A 19,194-nucleotide genomic window follows, 5' to 3' on the forward strand; every position below is an offset into this window, starting at 1 on the left:
ACAATACTCATCTGAAAATAATTTCAACACAACATATCCACAATATTTACCTGGGGATGGTGTAAGACACACATACACACATCCAAACCTATATATGGGAGACAACAGGGACATCCTCTGCTCCCTCCTTGTTCGTTTCTGAAGCCCTAGATCACAATTCAGGGTGTTTTCAGCATTATTTGCATAATTCACTCATCTAATTTCATTAGCGCTTATATCTACATAAATCATATTTTTGTGCCTTAGCAGCCTGGGAATTCAGAGGGTCACTGTGTTTGTTATCGTTTTGCACCTTTTATTTTGGCAAAAAAAGTTCTATTTTGAAGGCCAATGTTGTGCATGACGGGGACCCCACCCCCCTAATTTTAATGTTTGTTGTTATTGGCACTTGTTTCCCGCAAATTATCTTTGTTGGACCAATAGATTGGTGGCACACAAGAGACTACTTGTGCTTAGCTACCCTTCCTCACGAGTCATGCCTGATGAAGGTTTTCAACCGAAACGTTGCAGCAATTTGACTCGTTTTATGTAAATATACCTTTTCTCAACTTTATTATTTTCTTCAACACATCGTTCTATTTTTGGACTATTTGTTTACCTGCTGTGCCCAGCTGGACTGAGCACCACGTGAGGCGCCGTTCTGACAACTCACTGTTTGTTCGGTAAATAAACCGTCTATTTTTTCAAATACAATTTACATTTATATTTCTAGTCCATCTCGTTGGCTTATTAGTGTAAGATATTGCATATTTTTGCCACAAAAAGACAATATTCTTACCTAATACAATTTAAAGCCCAGACCGGAAGTGCTCCCTTCGAACTCGGCGGAAGTCCCGCCCACGAGCATCCGGTTCGTCCTTTTTATTCTTTTTTTACTAAAAGAACGGACCAATAAAAACATTTTTACAAAAGCGAACTTACCTCAGTTTCGCTAAAACCCTTGCACAACCATCCACACCAACGAATAAAACATTTGTACAAGATGTCGGACTATTACGACGAGGACGAGGGTTGGCTTCCGGTGAGGTCCGGGCGGAAGCGCAGACGGCAGCGTCGAGCTGCGCAACTAGAGAGGCTCACCAGGGATGATGACCATTACGACGACCGCGATGATCATTATCCTCAACGGTTCCACCAGCAGCCCCAGAGAACATATGCTGAGGTGGCGCGGGGAGACCAGCGTTCCCACTTTGAACGACAGCCTCGCCCCTACTCGCGGACACGCCGCCATTGGGAGGGCGCACACCAGGAGGAGCACCACAGCGCCCCCCAGCGGAACCTATGGAGCAATGCACGCTCCACTCAACACAGCAGGGACATTGTGCATCAGAGATATTATCCTCAGACACATTTTATGCCTGAACAGTATCCCCAAAGGCGTCCCCGCAATCCTCCCCGTCCTCAAACACATTATAGGCCTGAACATTATCCACAAAGGCGTCCCCGCACTCCTCCACGTCCTCAAACACAATTTAGGCCTGAACATTTTATGCCTGAATACCCACAAAGGCGTCCCCGCAGGGCTCCCCGTCCTCAAACACATTTTGTGCCTGAACATTTAATGCCTGAACATTACCCACAAAGGCGTCCCCGCAATCATGCCCGTCCCAAGCAGACACGCAATCAGCGTCAGGACGCTTTTAGGAGGAATGTACCCCCCAATAACTTCACAACAGACATAGAGGGGAATTTAAAAGCCAAGTGTTGTTATAATATCATTAAAATCACACACCATTGGAATAATGTCACAAAAGACACTTTTCCACAGGCAATATTAAAAATGGAACAGACGCTTTCCACCATGATTAGACCGGCGGTGACCAGCCCTGAGACGGAAGCATTCATCAAAGAAAATGCCCAAAATTGGGCACACACAACGGTCGTCATTTTAAGAGAACACTATGAAAAAACTTTACACCAGGAAATGGACAAATTAACCAAATTTATTGGTGAGGACTGGAGACCCGCTTTCCAGCTGGCCTCCACATGGACCAGGAAGCATCTGGGACGCAGACTGATGGGAGACACTCTCCGGCAGGCCGAGACTCGGATTGTCAGGGCTTTTGACGACCTCCCTGTCAACACTGAGGTGCCACACCCGGTCCGCTCCTCGCCACCCCGGCCCGCCGCCCTGGTATCGGTGGCCACCGCCACAGATCCTGTCGGCGCAGATAGGACTCCTGGCGTGGTACGGGCAGGGAGCCCTCCAGTGCAGACCGTCACCCGTGCATCGGTGGCCACCAGCACCGACGCCCCCCGCTCAGACTGGTCTCCGGAGGTGGATCGAGCAGCGGTCCCTCCATTGCGGATGGCCCCGATCTTCCTCCCCCGCCGTCCGCCGGCTCCTGCAGCCAGGGAACCACCTAGGGAGCAGAGGGAGAAACGCCGCCCTGTGGACGACACCACACGGGAGACTCCTCCGACCCAGTCTCCTCCCACACGCCGCAGGGCACTTCCGCCCGGATCACCTGCAAGACAGGATCCCACCGTCGTGGTACACAGAGCGGACATAACACAGAAGGATACCCCCACCCAGACCGAGGACGACAGTGACTCACCACAGGGGTCCGCAGTCTCCGTGGCTCCGCTCCTGGATCTTCGGGACGAGGAGCAGGATCGCTTGGAGCATTCGCCGATGATGTCCCCACACAACTCTTCCACGTCCTCCGACGGGTCCCAACTCAGCCATGAGACGGAAGAGGGGACCACATCACAGAGTGAACATTCGCCACGGGAGCCCACATCTCCCGGGGCCCCGCTCGTGGAATACCCGGACTCACCTCAGCGGGGACAGGACCGTGGGGGGCTCCATGTTATTCCTCCTCCCCCTTCCCCTCTCTGCTCGCCTCCCGATCGGGTCCCTCATCTCCCTGGGTCGCCGGGGGAGGCGACGGGTAAGTGGCCTTCTGTCCCAGGCACTTCTTTTGTCCCAGGCACTCCACAACACCTGTCGGATTCAGAGGGTACCGATTCAGAGGAGGAATGCCCTTATGGCCCTCCCCGTAAGCCCACTAGACACGACAATTCAAATAGAAAATTGTCAGATTGGAAGTTGTCGGTCAGCGAGAGGCTCTTGATGATCGGCGACTCCAATCTGAGTCGCATACCAACCTTCGAGGTGAACGACCTACAAATAGACAGTTACCCGGGGGCCACCTTCCGCCACGCGGAGGCCATCCTAGCTAGGGCCACAGCCGCGAGAGACATGGTGCTGGACCAGGTGGATGTGTTGGTACTAGCCTTTGGGATCAACAACCGTGAACAGAAGGTTAAGGAGACTACTATTAAGCAGCTCCAAGGGGCACTCAGGGCAGCCAGGAACACCTTCCCACGTGCCCGGGTGCTAATCCCCCTGATTAATTATTCAGCCTCTCTGCCCGCGGAGCAGAAAACCAACCTCGGGAGTCTGAATAGTTACATCAGGAACCATTATGATCACATCCCGGCCCTCAACAGCCAGGCATTTGATACCCAACCTGACCTGATCCATTGGACTCGGGACACAGCCGAGCTAATGCTCGTGCACTGGCTTACTTATTTAAACTGGGAATCCCCATAATCCCGAACACTCGGGGGGGCAATAAGAACGTGATAAATTTGGCCCATAATTTCACGCCGACCCCTTCACAAATCTCCCTCCTCAACAAGGGCCTCAACTTTATTCCTTCTACCAATCTCAGTAGTGACTGGCATCATCAACTTCAATTTGACCTCCAGCGCTACCATAGACGTGTCAAACTGGCCCTGTATTATGAGAAACAAGAGACTCTCAGACCCACACCATTCACAGCCCGCTCCGGCTGGGAGCCCTCACCTGGACTTTTGCCTCCGGAGTTCCAGGCGATGGTCCAGGCCGATGGGCTCACATTGTCCGGCTCGGGCTGCGCACCTGCGGTCACCCCCAATTTGACACGCGAAGAAGTGGAGGCCCTTTATAGTCTGAAAAGAAACAAACACATTGTGATCAAACCAGCTGACAAGGGGAGCGCTGTTGTCATTTTTGACAGATCGCAATATATATGGGAGGGTTCTCGACAGTTGGGTGATATGACCTATTATAAACCCCTGCCGGAACCAATTTATCCCCAAACCATCCCCATGGTAGAAAAGATTCTCGACAATCTTCTACTTAAAAAATTTATCAATTTGAAACAAAAAAGGTATCTCCTGGGGGAACCGGACCCTCGCTCCCGCAGGTTTTATATGCTCCCCAAAATTCACAAGGAGCCAGACAAGTGGAGTAAGCCCCACGAGATCCCTCCGGGCCGACCCATTGTGTCTGACTGCGGCAGCGAGACGTACAGAACGGCAGAGTACATCGACCATTTTTTAACGCCCCTCTCCGTTCGACACGACAGCTACCTCAGGGATACTTATGATTTCATTGATAAAATCAAGAATGTGCACATTCCCCCAGATGCCATCTTATTTACCATTGACATTGACAGCCTGTATACAAACATTGACATCAGTGAGGGTGTCCAGGCTGTCAAAAATGTCTTCCACAGGTACCGTGACGTCAGCAGGCCTGAAAAGGAGCTCTTGCAGCTCCTTGAAATTAATTTGAGGAGAAACGATTTTGAGTTCGATGGTCGTTTCTACCTCCAGATTAAGGGCACTGCTATGGGCAAGAAATTCGCGCCGGCTTATGCCAACATTTTTATGGCAGAGTGGGAGACCTCGGCCTTGGCCTCTTGCCCAAAACGTCCTCTCCACTACTTCCGGTACCTTGATGACATATGGGGCGTCTGGACTCATTCCGGTGAGGAGTTCGGCATATTTTTGAACGCGCTGAACACTCACAATAAAAACATTACCATCAAGTCGACCACGAGCATCACATCCGTCGACTTTTTGGATACCACGACATTCAAGGGTCCGAATTTTGATAAAACGCAACATTTGGACATTAAGGTGTTCTTCAAGGGGACCGACACCCATGCGCTCCTTTACAAAAGCAGCTTCCACCCCAAGCACACCTTTGCGGGGCTGGTGAAATCCCAATTACTTAGGTTTCATCGTATCTGCACCAGGCGGGAGGACTTCCTGGTGGCCTCGAAGGCCCTCTTCTCTGCCCTGAAGAGGAGGGGCTACTCCAGGTCCTTCCTCAGACGGCAGTTGAGGGTCTTCCTGGACCCGAAGGGACCTCCCCCTGGGACAGACGTGATCCCCTTGATCACCACCTACTCTCCCGCGGCCGTACGGGTCGTTAGAAAGGTCAAAAACAACTTCCGGACCTTTTTGGAGAGTAGTGGGAGGCTGCCGGAGCATTATGTGGTGCCGGCCTACCGGAAGAATTCTAACTTGAGTGATCTGTTGGTCAGGGCCAGGGTCAGCTCATTGAGAGACCCGCCCTCCACTCGGAGGGACACCCTTGTCCGCCGCGCGCAATGGTTGGTGAACCCCCACAACCGCAAGGTTTTCCAGCCGTTGTGCCGTGGCGGCCGACACACCCAGAATTGTGTATATGTGATTCGGTGTCAACGATGTGGCGAGATGTACGTGGGCGAGACGGGCAATACCATAGCTAGGAGATTCGCCCAACACAAGTACAACATCGTTAGACACAAAAATACCGACACTCACCTGGTCCAGCACTTTGTCCGACACGGTTGGTCTTCCGTCCGGGTGACTGTCCTCGAGATGAACCCCAGATGGAGCCTCGCCCAACGTCACAGGGCGGAGCTCCTCTGGATCGTAAAGTTGGGCACCAGATATCCGGGGGGCCTAAACGAGATGTGAGTGTTAGCCGGTTGGATTGTCGAAGGACAGCGCACATTCCCTCTGTACTTCCCCTCTTTATTTTCCTTATATCCCCCCAACCCCCCCTCTTCCCTAACCCTAACCCTAACCCTAACCCCAATCCTAACCCTAACCCTAACCCCAATCCTAACCCTAACCCTAACCCCAATCCTAACCCTAACCCTAACCCCAATCCTAACCCTAACCCTAACCCTAACCCTAACCCTAACCCCAAACCTAACCAGCCAGTGCCTCCAATCCTAGCCGGCTCTCGCTCTCCCCTTCGGTGCCTCCTGAACCTGACACCTGTGGACACAGGAACAAGTTCAATACAAACGTCAACAATATTTACCTGAAAAGAATATCAACATAACACATCAACAATACTTACCTGAAAACAATTTCAACACAACACGTCAACAATACTTACCTGAAAACAATCCCAACACAACACATCAACAATACTCATCTGAAAATAATTTCAACACAACATATCCACAATATTTACCTGGGGATGGTGTAAGACACACATACACACATCCAAACCTATATATGGGAGACAACAGGGACATCCTCTGCTCCCTCCTTGTTCGTTTCTGAAGCCCTAGATCACAATTCAGGGTGTTTTCAGCATTATTTGCATAATTCACTCATCTAATTTCATTAGCGCTTATATCTACATAAATCATATTTTTGTGCCTTAGCAGCCTGGGAATTCAGAGGGTCACTGTGTTTGTTATCGTTTTGCACCTTTTATTTTGGCAAAAAAAGTTCTATTTTGAAGGCCAATGTTGTGCATGACGGGGACCCCACCCCCCTAATTTTAATGTTTGTTGTTATTGGCACTTGTTTCCCGCAAATTATCTTTGTTGGACCAATAGATTGGTGGCACACAAGAGACTACTTGTGCTTAGCTACCCTTCCTCACGAGTCATGCCTGATGAAGGTTTTCAACCGAAACGTTGCAGCAATTTGACTCGTTTTATGTAAATATACCTTTTCTCAACTTTATTATTTTCTTCAACACATCGTTCTATTTTTGGACTATTTGTTTACCTGCTGTGCCCAGCTGGACTGAGCACCACGTGAGGCGCCGTTCTGACAACTCACTGTTTGTTCGGTAAATAAACCGTCTATTTTTTCAAATACAATTTACATTTATATTTCTAGTCCATCTCGTTGGCTTATTAGTGTAAGATATTGCATATTTTTGCCACAAAAAGACAATATTCTTACCTAATACAATTTAAAGCCCAGACCGGAAGTGCTCCCTTCGAACTCGGCGGAAGTCCCGCCCACGAGCATCCGGTTCGTCCTTTTTATTCTTTTTTTACTAAAAGAACGGACCAATAAAAACATTTTTACAAAAGCGAACTTACCTCAGTTTCGCTAAAACCCTTGCACAACCATCCACACCAACGAATAAAACATTTGTACAAGATGTCGGACTATTACGACGAGGACGAGGGTTGGCTTCCGGTGAGGTCCGGGCGGAAGCGCAGACGGCAGCGTCGAGCTGCGCAACTAGAGAGGCTCACCAGGGATGATGACCATTACGACGACCGCGATGATCATTATCCTCAACGGTTCCACCAGCAGCCCCAGAGAACATATGCTGAGGTGGCGCGGGGAGACCAGCGTTCCCACTTTGAACGACAGCCTCGCCCCTACTCGCGGACACGCCGCCATTGGGAGGGCGCACACCAGGAGGAGCACCACAGCGCCCCCCAGCGGAACCTATGGAGCAATGCACGCTCCACTCAACACAGCAGGGACATTGTGCATCAGAGATATTATCCTCAGACACATTTTATGCCTGAACAGTATCCCCAAAGGCGTCCCCGCAATCCTCCCCGTCCTCAAACACATTATAGGCCTGAACATTATCCACAAAGGCGTCCCCGCACTCCTCCACGTCCTCAAACACAATTTAGGCCTGAACATTTTATGCCTGAATACCCACAAAGGCGTCCCCGCAGGGCTCCCCGTCCTCAAACACATTTTGTGCCTGAACATTTAATGCCTGAACATTACCCACAAAGGCGTCCCCGCAATCATGCCCGTCCCAAGCAGACACGCAATCAGCGTCAGGACGCTTTTAGGAGGAATGTACCCCCCAATAACTTCACAACAGACATAGAGGGGAATTTAAAAGCCAAGTGTTGTTATAATATCATTAAAATCACACACCATTGGAATAATGTCACAAAAGACACTTTTCCACAGGCAATATTAAAAATGGAACAGACGCTTTCCACCATGATTAGACCGGCGGTGACCAGCCCTGAGACGGAAGCATTCATCAAAGAAAATGCCCAAAATTGGGCACACACAACGGTCGTCATTTTAAGAGAACACTATGAAAAAACTTTACACCAGGAAATGGACAAATTAACCAAATTTATTGGTGAGGACTGGAGACCCGCTTTCCAGCTGGCCTCCACATGGACCAGGAAGCATCTGGGACGCAGACTGATGGGAGACACTCTCCGGCAGGCCGAGACTCGGATTGTCAGGGCTTTTGACGACCTCCCTGTCAACACTGAGGTGCCACACCCGGTCCGCTCCTCGCCACCCCGGCCCGCCGCCCTGGTATCGGTGGCCACCGCCACAGATCCTGTCGGCGCAGATAGGACTCCTGGCGTGGTACGGGCAGGGAGCCCTCCAGTGCAGACCGTCACCCGTGCATCGGTGGCCACCAGCACCGACGCCCCCCGCTCAGACTGGTCTCCGGAGGTGGATCGAGCAGCGGTCCCTCCATTGCGGATGGCCCCGATCTTCCTCCCCCGCCGTCCGCCGGCTCCTGCAGCCAGGGAACCACCTAGGGAGCAGAGGGAGAAACGCCGCCCTGTGGACGACACCACACGGGAGACTCCTCCGACCCAGTCTCCTCCCACACGCCGCAGGGCACTTCCGCCCGGATCACCTGCAAGACAGGATCCCACCGTCGTGGTACACAGAGCGGACATAACACAGAAGGATACCCCCACCCAGACCGAGGACGACAGTGACTCACCACAGGGGTCCGCAGTCTCCGTGGCTCCGCTCCTGGATCTTCGGGACGAGGAGCAGGATCGCTTGGAGCATTCGCCGATGATGTCCCCACACAACTCTTCCACGTCCTCCGACGGGTCCCAACTCAGCCATGAGACGGAAGAGGGGACCACATCACAGAGTGAACATTCGCCACGGGAGCCCACATCTCCCGGGGCCCCGCTCGTGGAATACCCGGACTCACCTCAGCGGGGACAGGACCGTGGGGGGCTCCATGTTATTCCTCCTCCCCCTTCCCCTCTCTGCTCGCCTCCCGATCGGGTCCCTCATCTCCCTGGGTCGCCGGGGGAGGCGACGGGTAAGTGGCCTTCTGTCCCAGGCACTTCTTTTGTCCCAGGCACTCCACAACACCTGTCGGATTCAGAGGGTACCGATTCAGAGGAGGAATGCCCTTATGGCCCTCCCCGTAAGCCCACTAGACACGACAATTCAAATAGAAAATTGTCAGATTGGAAGTTGTCGGTCAGCGAGAGGCTCTTGATGATCGGCGACTCCAATCTGAGTCGCATACCAACCTTCGAGGTGAACGACCTACAAATAGACAGTTACCCGGGGGCCACCTTCCGCCACGCGGAGGCCATCCTAGCTAGGGCCACAGCCGCGAGAGACATGGTGCTGGACCAGGTGGATGTGTTGGTACTAGCCTTTGGGATCAACAACCGTGAACAGAAGGTTAAGGAGACTACTATTAAGCAGCTCCAAGGGGCACTCAGGGCAGCCAGGAACACCTTCCCACGTGCCCGGGTGCTAATCCCCCTGATTAATTATTCAGCCTCTCTGCCCGCGGAGCAGAAAACCAACCTCGGGAGTCTGAATAGTTACATCAGGAACCATTATGATCACATCCCGGCCCTCAACAGCCAGGCATTTGATACCCAACCTGACCTGATCCATTGGACTCGGGACACAGCCGAGCTAATGCTCGTGCACTGGCTTACTTATTTAAACTGGGAATCCCCATAATCCCGAACACTCGGGGGGGCAATAAGAACGTGATAAATTTGGCCCATAATTTCACGCCGACCCCTTCACAAATCTCCCTCCTCAACAAGGGCCTCAACTTTATTCCTTCTACCAATCTCAGTAGTGACTGGCATCATCAACTTCAATTTGACCTCCAGCGCTACCATAGACGTGTCAAACTGGCCCTGTATTATGAGAAACAAGAGACTCTCAGACCCACACCATTCACAGCCCGCTCCGGCTGGGAGCCCTCACCTGGACTTTTGCCTCCGGAGTTCCAGGCGATGGTCCAGGCCGATGGGCTCACATTGTCCGGCTCGGGCTGCGCACCTGCGGTCACCCCCAATTTGACACGCGAAGAAGTGGAGGCCCTTTATAGTCTGAAAAGAAACAAACACATTGTGATCAAACCAGCTGACAAGGGGAGCGCTGTTGTCATTTTTGACAGATCGCAATATATATGGGAGGGTTCTCGACAGTTGGGTGATATGACCTATTATAAACCCCTGCCGGAACCAATTTATCCCCAAACCATCCCCATGGTAGAAAAGATTCTCGACAATCTTCTACTTAAAAAATTTATCAATTTGAAACAAAAAAGGTATCTCCTGGGGGAACCGGACCCTCGCTCCCGCAGGTTTTATATGCTCCCCAAAATTCACAAGGAGCCAGACAAGTGGAGTAAGCCCCACGAGATCCCTCCGGGCCGACCCATTGTGTCTGACTGCGGCAGCGAGACGTACAGAACGGCAGAGTACATCGACCATTTTTTAACGCCCCTCTCCGTTCGACACGACAGCTACCTCAGGGATACTTATGATTTCATTGATAAAATCAAGAATGTGCACATTCCCCCAGATGCCATCTTATTTACCATTGACATTGACAGCCTGTATACAAACATTGACATCAGTGAGGGTGTCCAGGCTGTCAAAAATGTCTTCCACAGGTACCGTGACGTCAGCAGGCCTGAAAAGGAGCTCTTGCAGCTCCTTGAAATTAATTTGAGGAGAAACGATTTTGAGTTCGATGGTCGTTTCTACCTCCAGATTAAGGGCACTGCTATGGGCAAGAAATTCGCGCCGGCTTATGCCAACATTTTTATGGCAGAGTGGGAGACCTCGGCCTTGGCCTCTTGCCCAAAACGTCCTCTCCACTACTTCCGGTACCTTGATGACATATGGGGCGTCTGGACTCATTCCGGTGAGGAGTTCGGCATATTTTTGAACGCGCTGAACACTCACAATAAAAACATTACCATCAAGTCGACCACGAGCATCACATCCGTCGACTTTTTGGATACCACGACATTCAAGGGTCCGAATTTTGATAAAACGCAACATTTGGACATTAAGGTGTTCTTCAAGGGGACCGACACCCATGCGCTCCTTTACAAAAGCAGCTTCCACCCCAAGCACACCTTTGCGGGGCTGGTGAAATCCCAATTACTTAGGTTTCATCGTATCTGCACCAGGCGGGAGGACTTCCTGGTGGCCTCGAAGGCCCTCTTCTCTGCCCTGAAGAGGAGGGGCTACTCCAGGTCCTTCCTCAGACGGCAGTTGAGGGTCTTCCTGGACCCGAAGGGACCTCCCCCTGGGACAGACGTGATCCCCTTGATCACCACCTACTCTCCCGCGGCCGTACGGGTCGTTAGAAAGGTCAAAAACAACTTCCGGACCTTTTTGGAGAGTAGTGGGAGGCTGCCGGAGCATTATGTGGTGCCGGCCTACCGGAAGAATTCTAACTTGAGTGATCTGTTGGTCAGGGCCAGGGTCAGCTCATTGAGAGACCCGCCCTCCACTCGGAGGGACACCCTTGTCCGCCGCGCGCAATGGTTGGTGAACCCCCACAACCGCAAGGTTTTCCAGCCGTTGTGCCGTGGCGGCCGACACACCCAGAATTGTGTATATGTGATTCGGTGTCAACGATGTGGCGAGATGTACGTGGGCGAGACGGGCAATACCATAGCTAGGAGATTCGCCCAACACAAGTACAACATCGTTAGACACAAAAATACCGACACTCACCTGGTCCAGCACTTTGTCCGACACGGTTGGTCTTCCGTCCGGGTGACTGTCCTCGAGATGAACCCCAGATGGAGCCTCGCCCAACGTCACAGGGCGGAGCTCCTCTGGATCGTAAAGTTGGGCACCAGATATCCGGGGGGCCTAAACGAGATGTGAGTGTTAGCCGGTTGGATTGTCGAAGGACAGCGCACATTCCCTCTGTACTTCCCCTCTTTATTTTCCTTATATCCCCCCAACCCCCCCTCTTCCCTAACCCTAACCCTAACCCTAACCCCAATCCTAACCCTAACCCTAACCCCAATCCTAACCCTAACCCTAACCCCAATCCTAACCCTAACCCTAACCCCAATCCTAACCCTAACCCTAACCCTAACCCTAACCCTAACCCCAAACCTAACCAGCCAGTGCCTCCAATCCTAGCCGGCTCTCGCTCTCCCCTTCGGTGCCTCCTGAACCTGACACCTGTGGACACAGGAACAAGTTCAATACAAACGTCAACAATATTTACCTGAAAAGAATATCAACATAACACATCAACAATACTTACCTGAAAACAATTTCAACACAACACGTCAACAATACTTACCTGAAAACAATCCCAACACAACACATCAACAATACTCATCTGAAAATAATTTCAACACAACATATCCACAATATTTACCTGGGGATGGTGTAAGACACACATACACACATCCAAACCTATATATGGGAGACAACAGGGACATCCTCTGCTCCCTCCTTGTTCGTTTCTGAAGCCCTAGATCACAATTCAGGGTGTTTTCAGCATTATTTGCATAATTCACTCATCTAATTTCATTAGCGCTTATATCTACATAAATCATATTTTTGTGCCTTAGCAGCCTGGGAATTCAGAGGGTCACTGTGTTTGTTATCGTTTTGCACCTTTTATTTTGGCAAAAAAAGTTCTATTTTGAAGGCCAATGTTGTGCATGACGGGGACCCCACCCCCCTAATTTTAATGTTTGTTGTTATTGGCACTTGTTTCCCGCAAATTATCTTTGTTGGACCAATAGATTGGTGGCACACAAGAGACTACTTGTGCTTAGCTACCCTTCCTCACGAGTCATGCCTGATGAAGGTTTTCAACCGAAACGTTGCAGCAATTTGACTCGTTTTATGTAAATATACCTTTTCTCAACTTTATTATTTTCTTCAACACATCGTTCTATTTTTGGACTATTTGTTTACCTGCTGTGCCCAGCTGGACTGAGCACCACGTGAGGCGCCGTTCTGACAACTCACTGTTTGTTCGGTAAATAAACCGTCTATTTTTTCAAATACAATTTACATTTATATTTCTAGTCCATCTCGTTGGCTTATTAGTGTAAGATATTGCATATTTTTGCCACAAAAAGACAATATTCTTACCTAATACAATTTAAAGCCCAGACCGGAAGTGCTCCCTTCGAACTCGGCGGAAGTCCCGCCCACGAGCATCCGGTTCGTCCTTTTTATTCTTTTTTTACTAAAAGAACGGACCAATAAAAACATTTTTACAAAAGCGAACTTACCTCAGTTTCGCTAAAACCCTTGCACAACCATCCACACCAACGAATAAAACATTTGTACAAGATGTCGGACTATTACGACGAGGACGAGGGTTGGCTTCCGGTGAGGTCCGGGCGGAAGCGCAGACGGCAGCGTCGAGCTGCGCAACTAGAGAGGCTCACCAGGGATGATGACCATTACGACGACCGCGATGATCATTATCCTCAACGGTTCCACCAGCAGCCCCAGAGAACATATGCTGAGGTGGCGCGGGGAGACCAGCGTTCCCACTTTGAACGACAGCCTCGCCCCTACTCGCGGACACGCCGCCATTGGGAGGGCGCACACCAGGAGGAGCACCACAGCGCCCCCCAGCGGAACCTATGGAGCAATGCACGCTCCACTCAACACAGCAGGGACATTGTGCATCAGAGATATTATCCTCAGACACATTTTATGCCTGAACAGTATCCCCAAAGGCGTCCCCGCAATCCTCCCCGTCCTCAAACACATTATAGGCCTGAACATTATCCACAAAGGCGTCCCCGCACTCCTCCACGTCCTCAAACACAATTTAGGCCTGAACATTTTATGCCTGAATACCCACAAAGGCGTCCCCGCAGGGCTCCCCGTCCTCAAACACATTTTGTGCCTGAACATTTAATGCCTGAACATTACCCACAAAGGCGTCCCCGCAATCATGCCCGTCCCAAGCAGACACGCAATCAGCGTCAGGACGCTTTTAGGAGGAATGTACCCCCCAATAACTTCACAACAGACATAGAGGGGAATTTAAAAGCCAAGTGTTGTTATAATATCATTAAAATCACACACCATTGGAATAATGTCACAAAAGACACTTTTCCACAGGCAATATTAAAAATGGAACAGACGCTTTCCACCATGATTAGACCGGCGGTGACCAGCCCTGAGACGGAAGCATTCATCAAAGAAAATGCCCAAAATTGGGCACACACAACGGTCGTCATTTTAAGAGAACACTATGAAAAAAGTTTACACCAGGAAATGGACAAATTAACCAAATTTATTGGTGAGGACTGGAGACCCGCTTTCCAGCTGGCCTCCACATGGACCAGGAAGCATCTGGGACGCAGACTGATGGGAGACACTCTCCGGCAGGCCGAGACTCGGATTGTCAGGGCTTTTGACGACCTCCCTGTCAACACTGAGGTGCCACACCCGGTCCGCTCCTCGCCACCCCGGCCCGCCGCCCTGGTATCGGTGGCCACCGCCACAGATCCTGTCGGCGCAGATAGGACTCCTGGCGTGGTACGGGCAGGGAGCCCTCCAGTGCAGACCGTCACCCGTGCATCGGTGGCCACCAGCACCGACGCCCCCCGCTCAGACTGGTCTCCGGAGGTGGATCGAGCAGCGGTCCCTCCATTGCGGATGGCCCCGATCTTCCTCCCCCGCCGTCCGCCGGCTCCTGCAGCCAGGGAACCACCTAGGGAGCAGAGGGAGAAACGCCGCCCTGTGGACGACACCACACGGGAGACTCCTCCGACCCAGTCTCCTCCCACACGCCGCAGGGCACTTCCGCCCGGATCACCTGCAAGACAGGATCCCACCGTCGTGGTACACAGAGCGGACATAACACAGAAGGATACCCCCACCCAGACCGAGGACGACAGTGACTCACCACAGGGGTCCGCAGTCTCCGTGGCTCCGCTCCTGGATCTTCGGGACGAGGAGCAGGATCGCTTGGAGCATTCGCCGATGATGTCCCCACACAACTCTTCCACGTCCTCCGACGGGTCCCAACTCAGCCATGAGACGGAAGAGGGGACCACATCACAGAGTGAACATTCGCCACGGGAGCCCACATCTCCCGGGGCCCCGCTCGTGGAATACCCGGACTCACCTCAGCGGGGACAGGACCGTGGGGGGCTCCATGTTATTCCTCCTCCCCCTTCCCCTCTCTGCTCGCCTCCCGATCGGGTCCCTCATCTCCCTGGGTCGCCGGGGGAGGCGACGGGTAAGTGGCCTTCTGTCCCAGGCACTTCTTTTGTCCCAGGCACTCCACAACACCTGTCGGATTCAGAGGGTACCGATTCAGAGGAGGAATGCCCTTATGGCCCTCCCCGTAAGCCCACTAGACACGACAATTCAAATAGAAAATTGTCAGATTGGAAGTTGTCGGTCAGCGAGAGGCTCTTGATGATCGGCGACTCCAATCTGAGTCGCATACCAACCTTCGAGGTGAACGACCTACAAATAGACAGTTACCCGGGGGCCACCTTCCGCCACGCGGAGGCCATCCTAGCTAGGGCCACAGCCGCGAGAGACATGGTGCTGGACCAGGTGGATGTGTTGGTACTAGCCTTTGGGATCAACAACCGTGAACAGAAGGTTAAGGAGACTACTATTAAGCAGCTCCAAGGGGCACTCAGGGCAGCCAGGAACACCTTCCCACGTGCCCGGGTGCTAATCCCCCTGATTAATTATTCAGCCTCTCTGCCCGCGGAGCAGAAAACCAACCTCGGGAGTCTGAATAGTTACATCAGGAACCATTATGATCACATCCCGGCCCTCAACAGCCAGGCATTTGATACCCAACCTGACCTGATCCATTGGACTCGGGACACAGCCGAGCTAATGCTCGTGCACTGGCTTACTTATTTAAACTGGGAATCCCCATAATCCCGAACACTCGGGGGGGCAATAAGAACGTGATAAATTTGGCCCATAATTTCACGCCGACCCCTTCACAAATCTCCCTCCTCAACAAGGGCCTCAACTTTATTCCTTCTACCAATCTCAGTAGTGACTGGCATCATCAACTTCAATTTGACCTCCAGCGCTACCATAGACGTGTCAAACTGGCCCTGTATTATGAGAAACAAGAGACTCTCAGACCCACACCATTCACAGCCCGCTCCGGCTGGGAGCCCTCACCTGGACTTTTGCCTCCGGAGTTCCAGGCGATGGTCCAGGCCGATGGGCTCACATTGTCCGGCTCGGGCTGCGCACCTGCGGTCACCCCCAATTTGACACGCGAAGAAGTGGAGGCCCTTTATAGTCTGAAAAGAAACAAACACATTGTGATCAAACCAGCTGACAAGGGGAGCGCTGTTGTCATTTTTGACAGATCGCAATATATATGGGAGGGTTCTCGACAGTTGGGTGATATGACCTATTATAAACCCCTGCCGGAACCAATTTATCCCCAAACCATCCCCATGGTAGAAAAGATTCTCGACAATCTTCTACTTAAAAAATTTATCAATTTGAAACAAAAAAGGTATCTCCTGGGGGAACCGGACCCTCGCTCCCGCAGGTTTTATATGCTCCCCAAAATTCACAAGGAGCCAGACAAGTGGAGTAAGCCCCACGAGATCCCTCCGGGCCGACCCATTGTGTCTGACTGCGGCAGCGAGACGTACAGAACGGCAGAGTACATCGACCATTTTTTAACGCCCCTCTCCGTTCGACACGACAGCTACCTCAGGGATACTTATGATTTCATTGATAAAATCAAGAATGTGCACATTCCCCCAGATGCCATCTTATTTACCATTGACATTGACAGCCTGTATACAAACATTGACATCAGTGAGGGTGTCCAGGCTGTCAAAAATGTCTTCCACAGGTACCGTGACGTCAGCAGGCCTGAAAAGGAGCTCTTGCAGCTCCTTGAAATTAATTTGAGGAGAAACGATTTTGAGTTCGATGGTCGTTTCTACCTCCAGATTAAGGGCACTGCTATGGGCAAGAAATTCGCGCCGGCTTATGCCAACATTTTTATGGCAGAGTGGGAGACCTCGGCCTTGGCCTCTTGCCCAAAACGTCCTCTCCACTACTTCCGGTACCTTGATGACATATGGGGCGTCTGGACTCATTCCGGTGAGGAGTTCGGCATATTTTTGAACGCGCTGAACACTCACAATAAAAACATTACCATCAAGTCGACCACGAGCATCACATCCGTCGACTTTTTGGATACCACGACATTCAAGGGTCCGAATTTTGATAAAACGCAACATTTGGACATTAAGGTGTTCTTCAAGGGGACCGACACCCATGCGCTCCTTTACAAAAGCAGCTTCCACCCCAAGCACACCTTTGCGGGGCTGGTGAAATCCCAATTACTTAGGTTTCATCGTATCTGCACCAGGCGGGAGGACTTCCTGGTGGCCTCGAAGGCCCTCTTCTCTGCCCTGAAGAGGAGGGGCTACTCCAGGTCCTTCCTCAGACGGCAGTTGAGGGTCTTCCTGGACCCGAAGGGACCTCCCCCTGGGACAGACGTGATCCCCTTGATCACCACCTACTCTCCCGCGGCCGTACGGGTCGTTAGAAAGGTCAAAAACAACTTCCGGACCTTTTTGGAGAGTAGTGGGAGGCTGCCGGAGCATTATGTGGTGCCGGCCTACCGGAAGAATTCTAACTTGAGTGATCTGTTGGTCAGGGCCAGGGTCAGCTCATTGAGAGACCCGCCCTCCACTCGGAGGGACACCCTTGTCCGCCGCGCGCAATGGTTGGTGAACCCCCACAACCGCAAGGTTTTCCAGCCGTTGTGCCGTGGCGGCCGACACACCCAGAATTGTGTATATGTGATTCGGTGTCAACGATGTGGCGAGATGTACGTGGGCGAGACGGGCAATACCATAGCTAGGAGATTCGCCCAACACAAGTACAACATCGTTAGACACAAAAATACCGACACTCACCTGGTCCAGCACTTTGTCCGACACGGTTGGTCTTCCGTCCGGGTGACTGTCCTCGAGATGAACCCCAGATGGAGCCTCGCCCAACGTCACAGGGCGGAGCTCCTCTGGATCGTAAAGTTGGGCACCAGATATCCGGGGGGCCTAAACGAGATGTGAGTGTTAGCCGGTTGGATTGTCGAAGGACAGCGCACATTCCCTCTGTACTTCCCCTCTTTATTTTCCTTATATCCCCCCAACCCCCCCTCTTCCCTAACCCTAACCCTAACCCTAACCCCAATCCTAACCCTAACCCTAACCCCAATCCTAACCCTAACCCTAACCCCAATCCTAACCCTAACCCTAACCCCAATCCTAACCCTAACCCTAACCCTAACCCTAACCCTAACCCCAAACCTAACCCTAACCCTAACCCTAACCCTAACCCTAACCCTAACCCTAACCCCTAACCCTAACCCTAACCCTAACCCTAACCCTAACCCTAACCCTAACCCTCTAACCCTAACCCTAACCCTAACCCTAACCCTAACCCTAACCCTAACCCCTAACCCTAACCCTAACCCTAACCCTAACCCTAACCCTAACCCTAACCCTAACCCTAACCCCTAACCCTAACCCTAACCCTAACCCTAGGCCTGAACATTTTATGCCTGAATACCCACAAAGGCGTCCCCGCAGGGCTCCCCGTCCTCAAACACATTTTGTGCCTGAACATTTAATGCCTGAACATTACCCACAAAGGCGTCCCCGCAATCATGCCCGTCCCAAGCAGACACGCAATCAGCGTCAGGACGCTTTTAGGAGGAATGTACCCCCCAATAACTTCACAACAGACATAGAGGGGAATTTAAAAGCCAAGTGTTGTTATAATATCATTAAAATCACACACCATTGGAATAATGTCACAAAAGACACTTTTCCACAGGCAATATTAAAAATGGAACAGACGCTTTCCACCATGATTAGACCGGCGGTGACCAGCCCTGAGACGGAAGCATTCATCAAAGAAAATGCCCAAAATTGGGCACACACAACGGTCGTCATTTTAAGAGAACACTATGAAAAAACTTTACACCAGGAAATGGACAAATTAACCAAATTTATTGGTGAGGACTGGAGACCCGCTTTCCAGCTGGCCTCCACATGGACCAGGAAGCATCTGGGACGCAGACTGATGGGAGACACTCTCCGGCAGGCCGAGACTCGGATTG

The 19,194-nt window shown here is 51.6% G+C and overlaps 3 protein-coding genes across 3 annotated transcripts; all 3 read right to left on the reverse strand.

The window, feature by feature from the left end:
* Positions 1-1,066: 1,066 nt before the first annotated feature.
* Positions 1,067-2,846, reverse strand: LOC133576126 (uncharacterized). The gene is made up of 6 exons (XM_061929141.2): positions 2,781-2,846; positions 2,559-2,680; positions 1,917-2,468; positions 1,577-1,665; positions 1,359-1,460; positions 1,067-1,279 (listed from the first exon to the last, which is right to left on the reverse strand). The coding sequence occupies exons 1-6, from the start codon at positions 2,810-2,812 to the stop codon at positions 1,067-1,069; spliced, it is 1,110 nt and encodes a 369-aa protein (XP_061785125.2). The 5' UTR covers positions 2,813-2,846.
* Positions 2,847-7,266: 4,420 nt separating this feature from the next.
* Positions 7,267-9,046, reverse strand: LOC133576127 (uncharacterized). The gene is made up of 6 exons (XM_061929142.2): positions 8,981-9,046; positions 8,759-8,880; positions 8,117-8,668; positions 7,777-7,865; positions 7,559-7,660; positions 7,267-7,479 (listed from the first exon to the last, which is right to left on the reverse strand). Exons 1-6 carry the CDS (start codon positions 9,010-9,012, stop codon positions 7,267-7,269), a joined length of 1,110 nt encoding a protein of 369 aa, XP_061785126.2. The 5' UTR covers positions 9,013-9,046.
* Positions 9,047-13,466: 4,420 nt separating this feature from the next.
* On the reverse strand, positions 13,467-15,281 carry LOC133576129 (uncharacterized). The gene is made up of 6 exons (XM_072912201.1): positions 15,181-15,281; positions 14,959-15,080; positions 14,317-14,868; positions 13,977-14,065; positions 13,759-13,860; positions 13,467-13,679 (listed from the first exon to the last, which is right to left on the reverse strand). Exons 1-6 carry the CDS (start codon positions 15,264-15,266, stop codon positions 13,467-13,469), a joined length of 1,164 nt encoding a protein of 387 aa, XP_072768302.1. The 5' UTR covers positions 15,267-15,281.
* Between the last annotated feature and the right edge of the window lie 3,913 nt (positions 15,282-19,194).

The sequence above is a fragment of the Nerophis lumbriciformis genome, linkage group LG34 (genome assembly GCF_033978685.3).
Source record: "Nerophis lumbriciformis linkage group LG34, RoL_Nlum_v2.1, whole genome shotgun sequence".
In the NCBI taxonomy this organism is placed as follows: Eukaryota; Metazoa; Chordata; class Actinopteri; order Syngnathiformes; family Syngnathidae; genus Nerophis; species Nerophis lumbriciformis.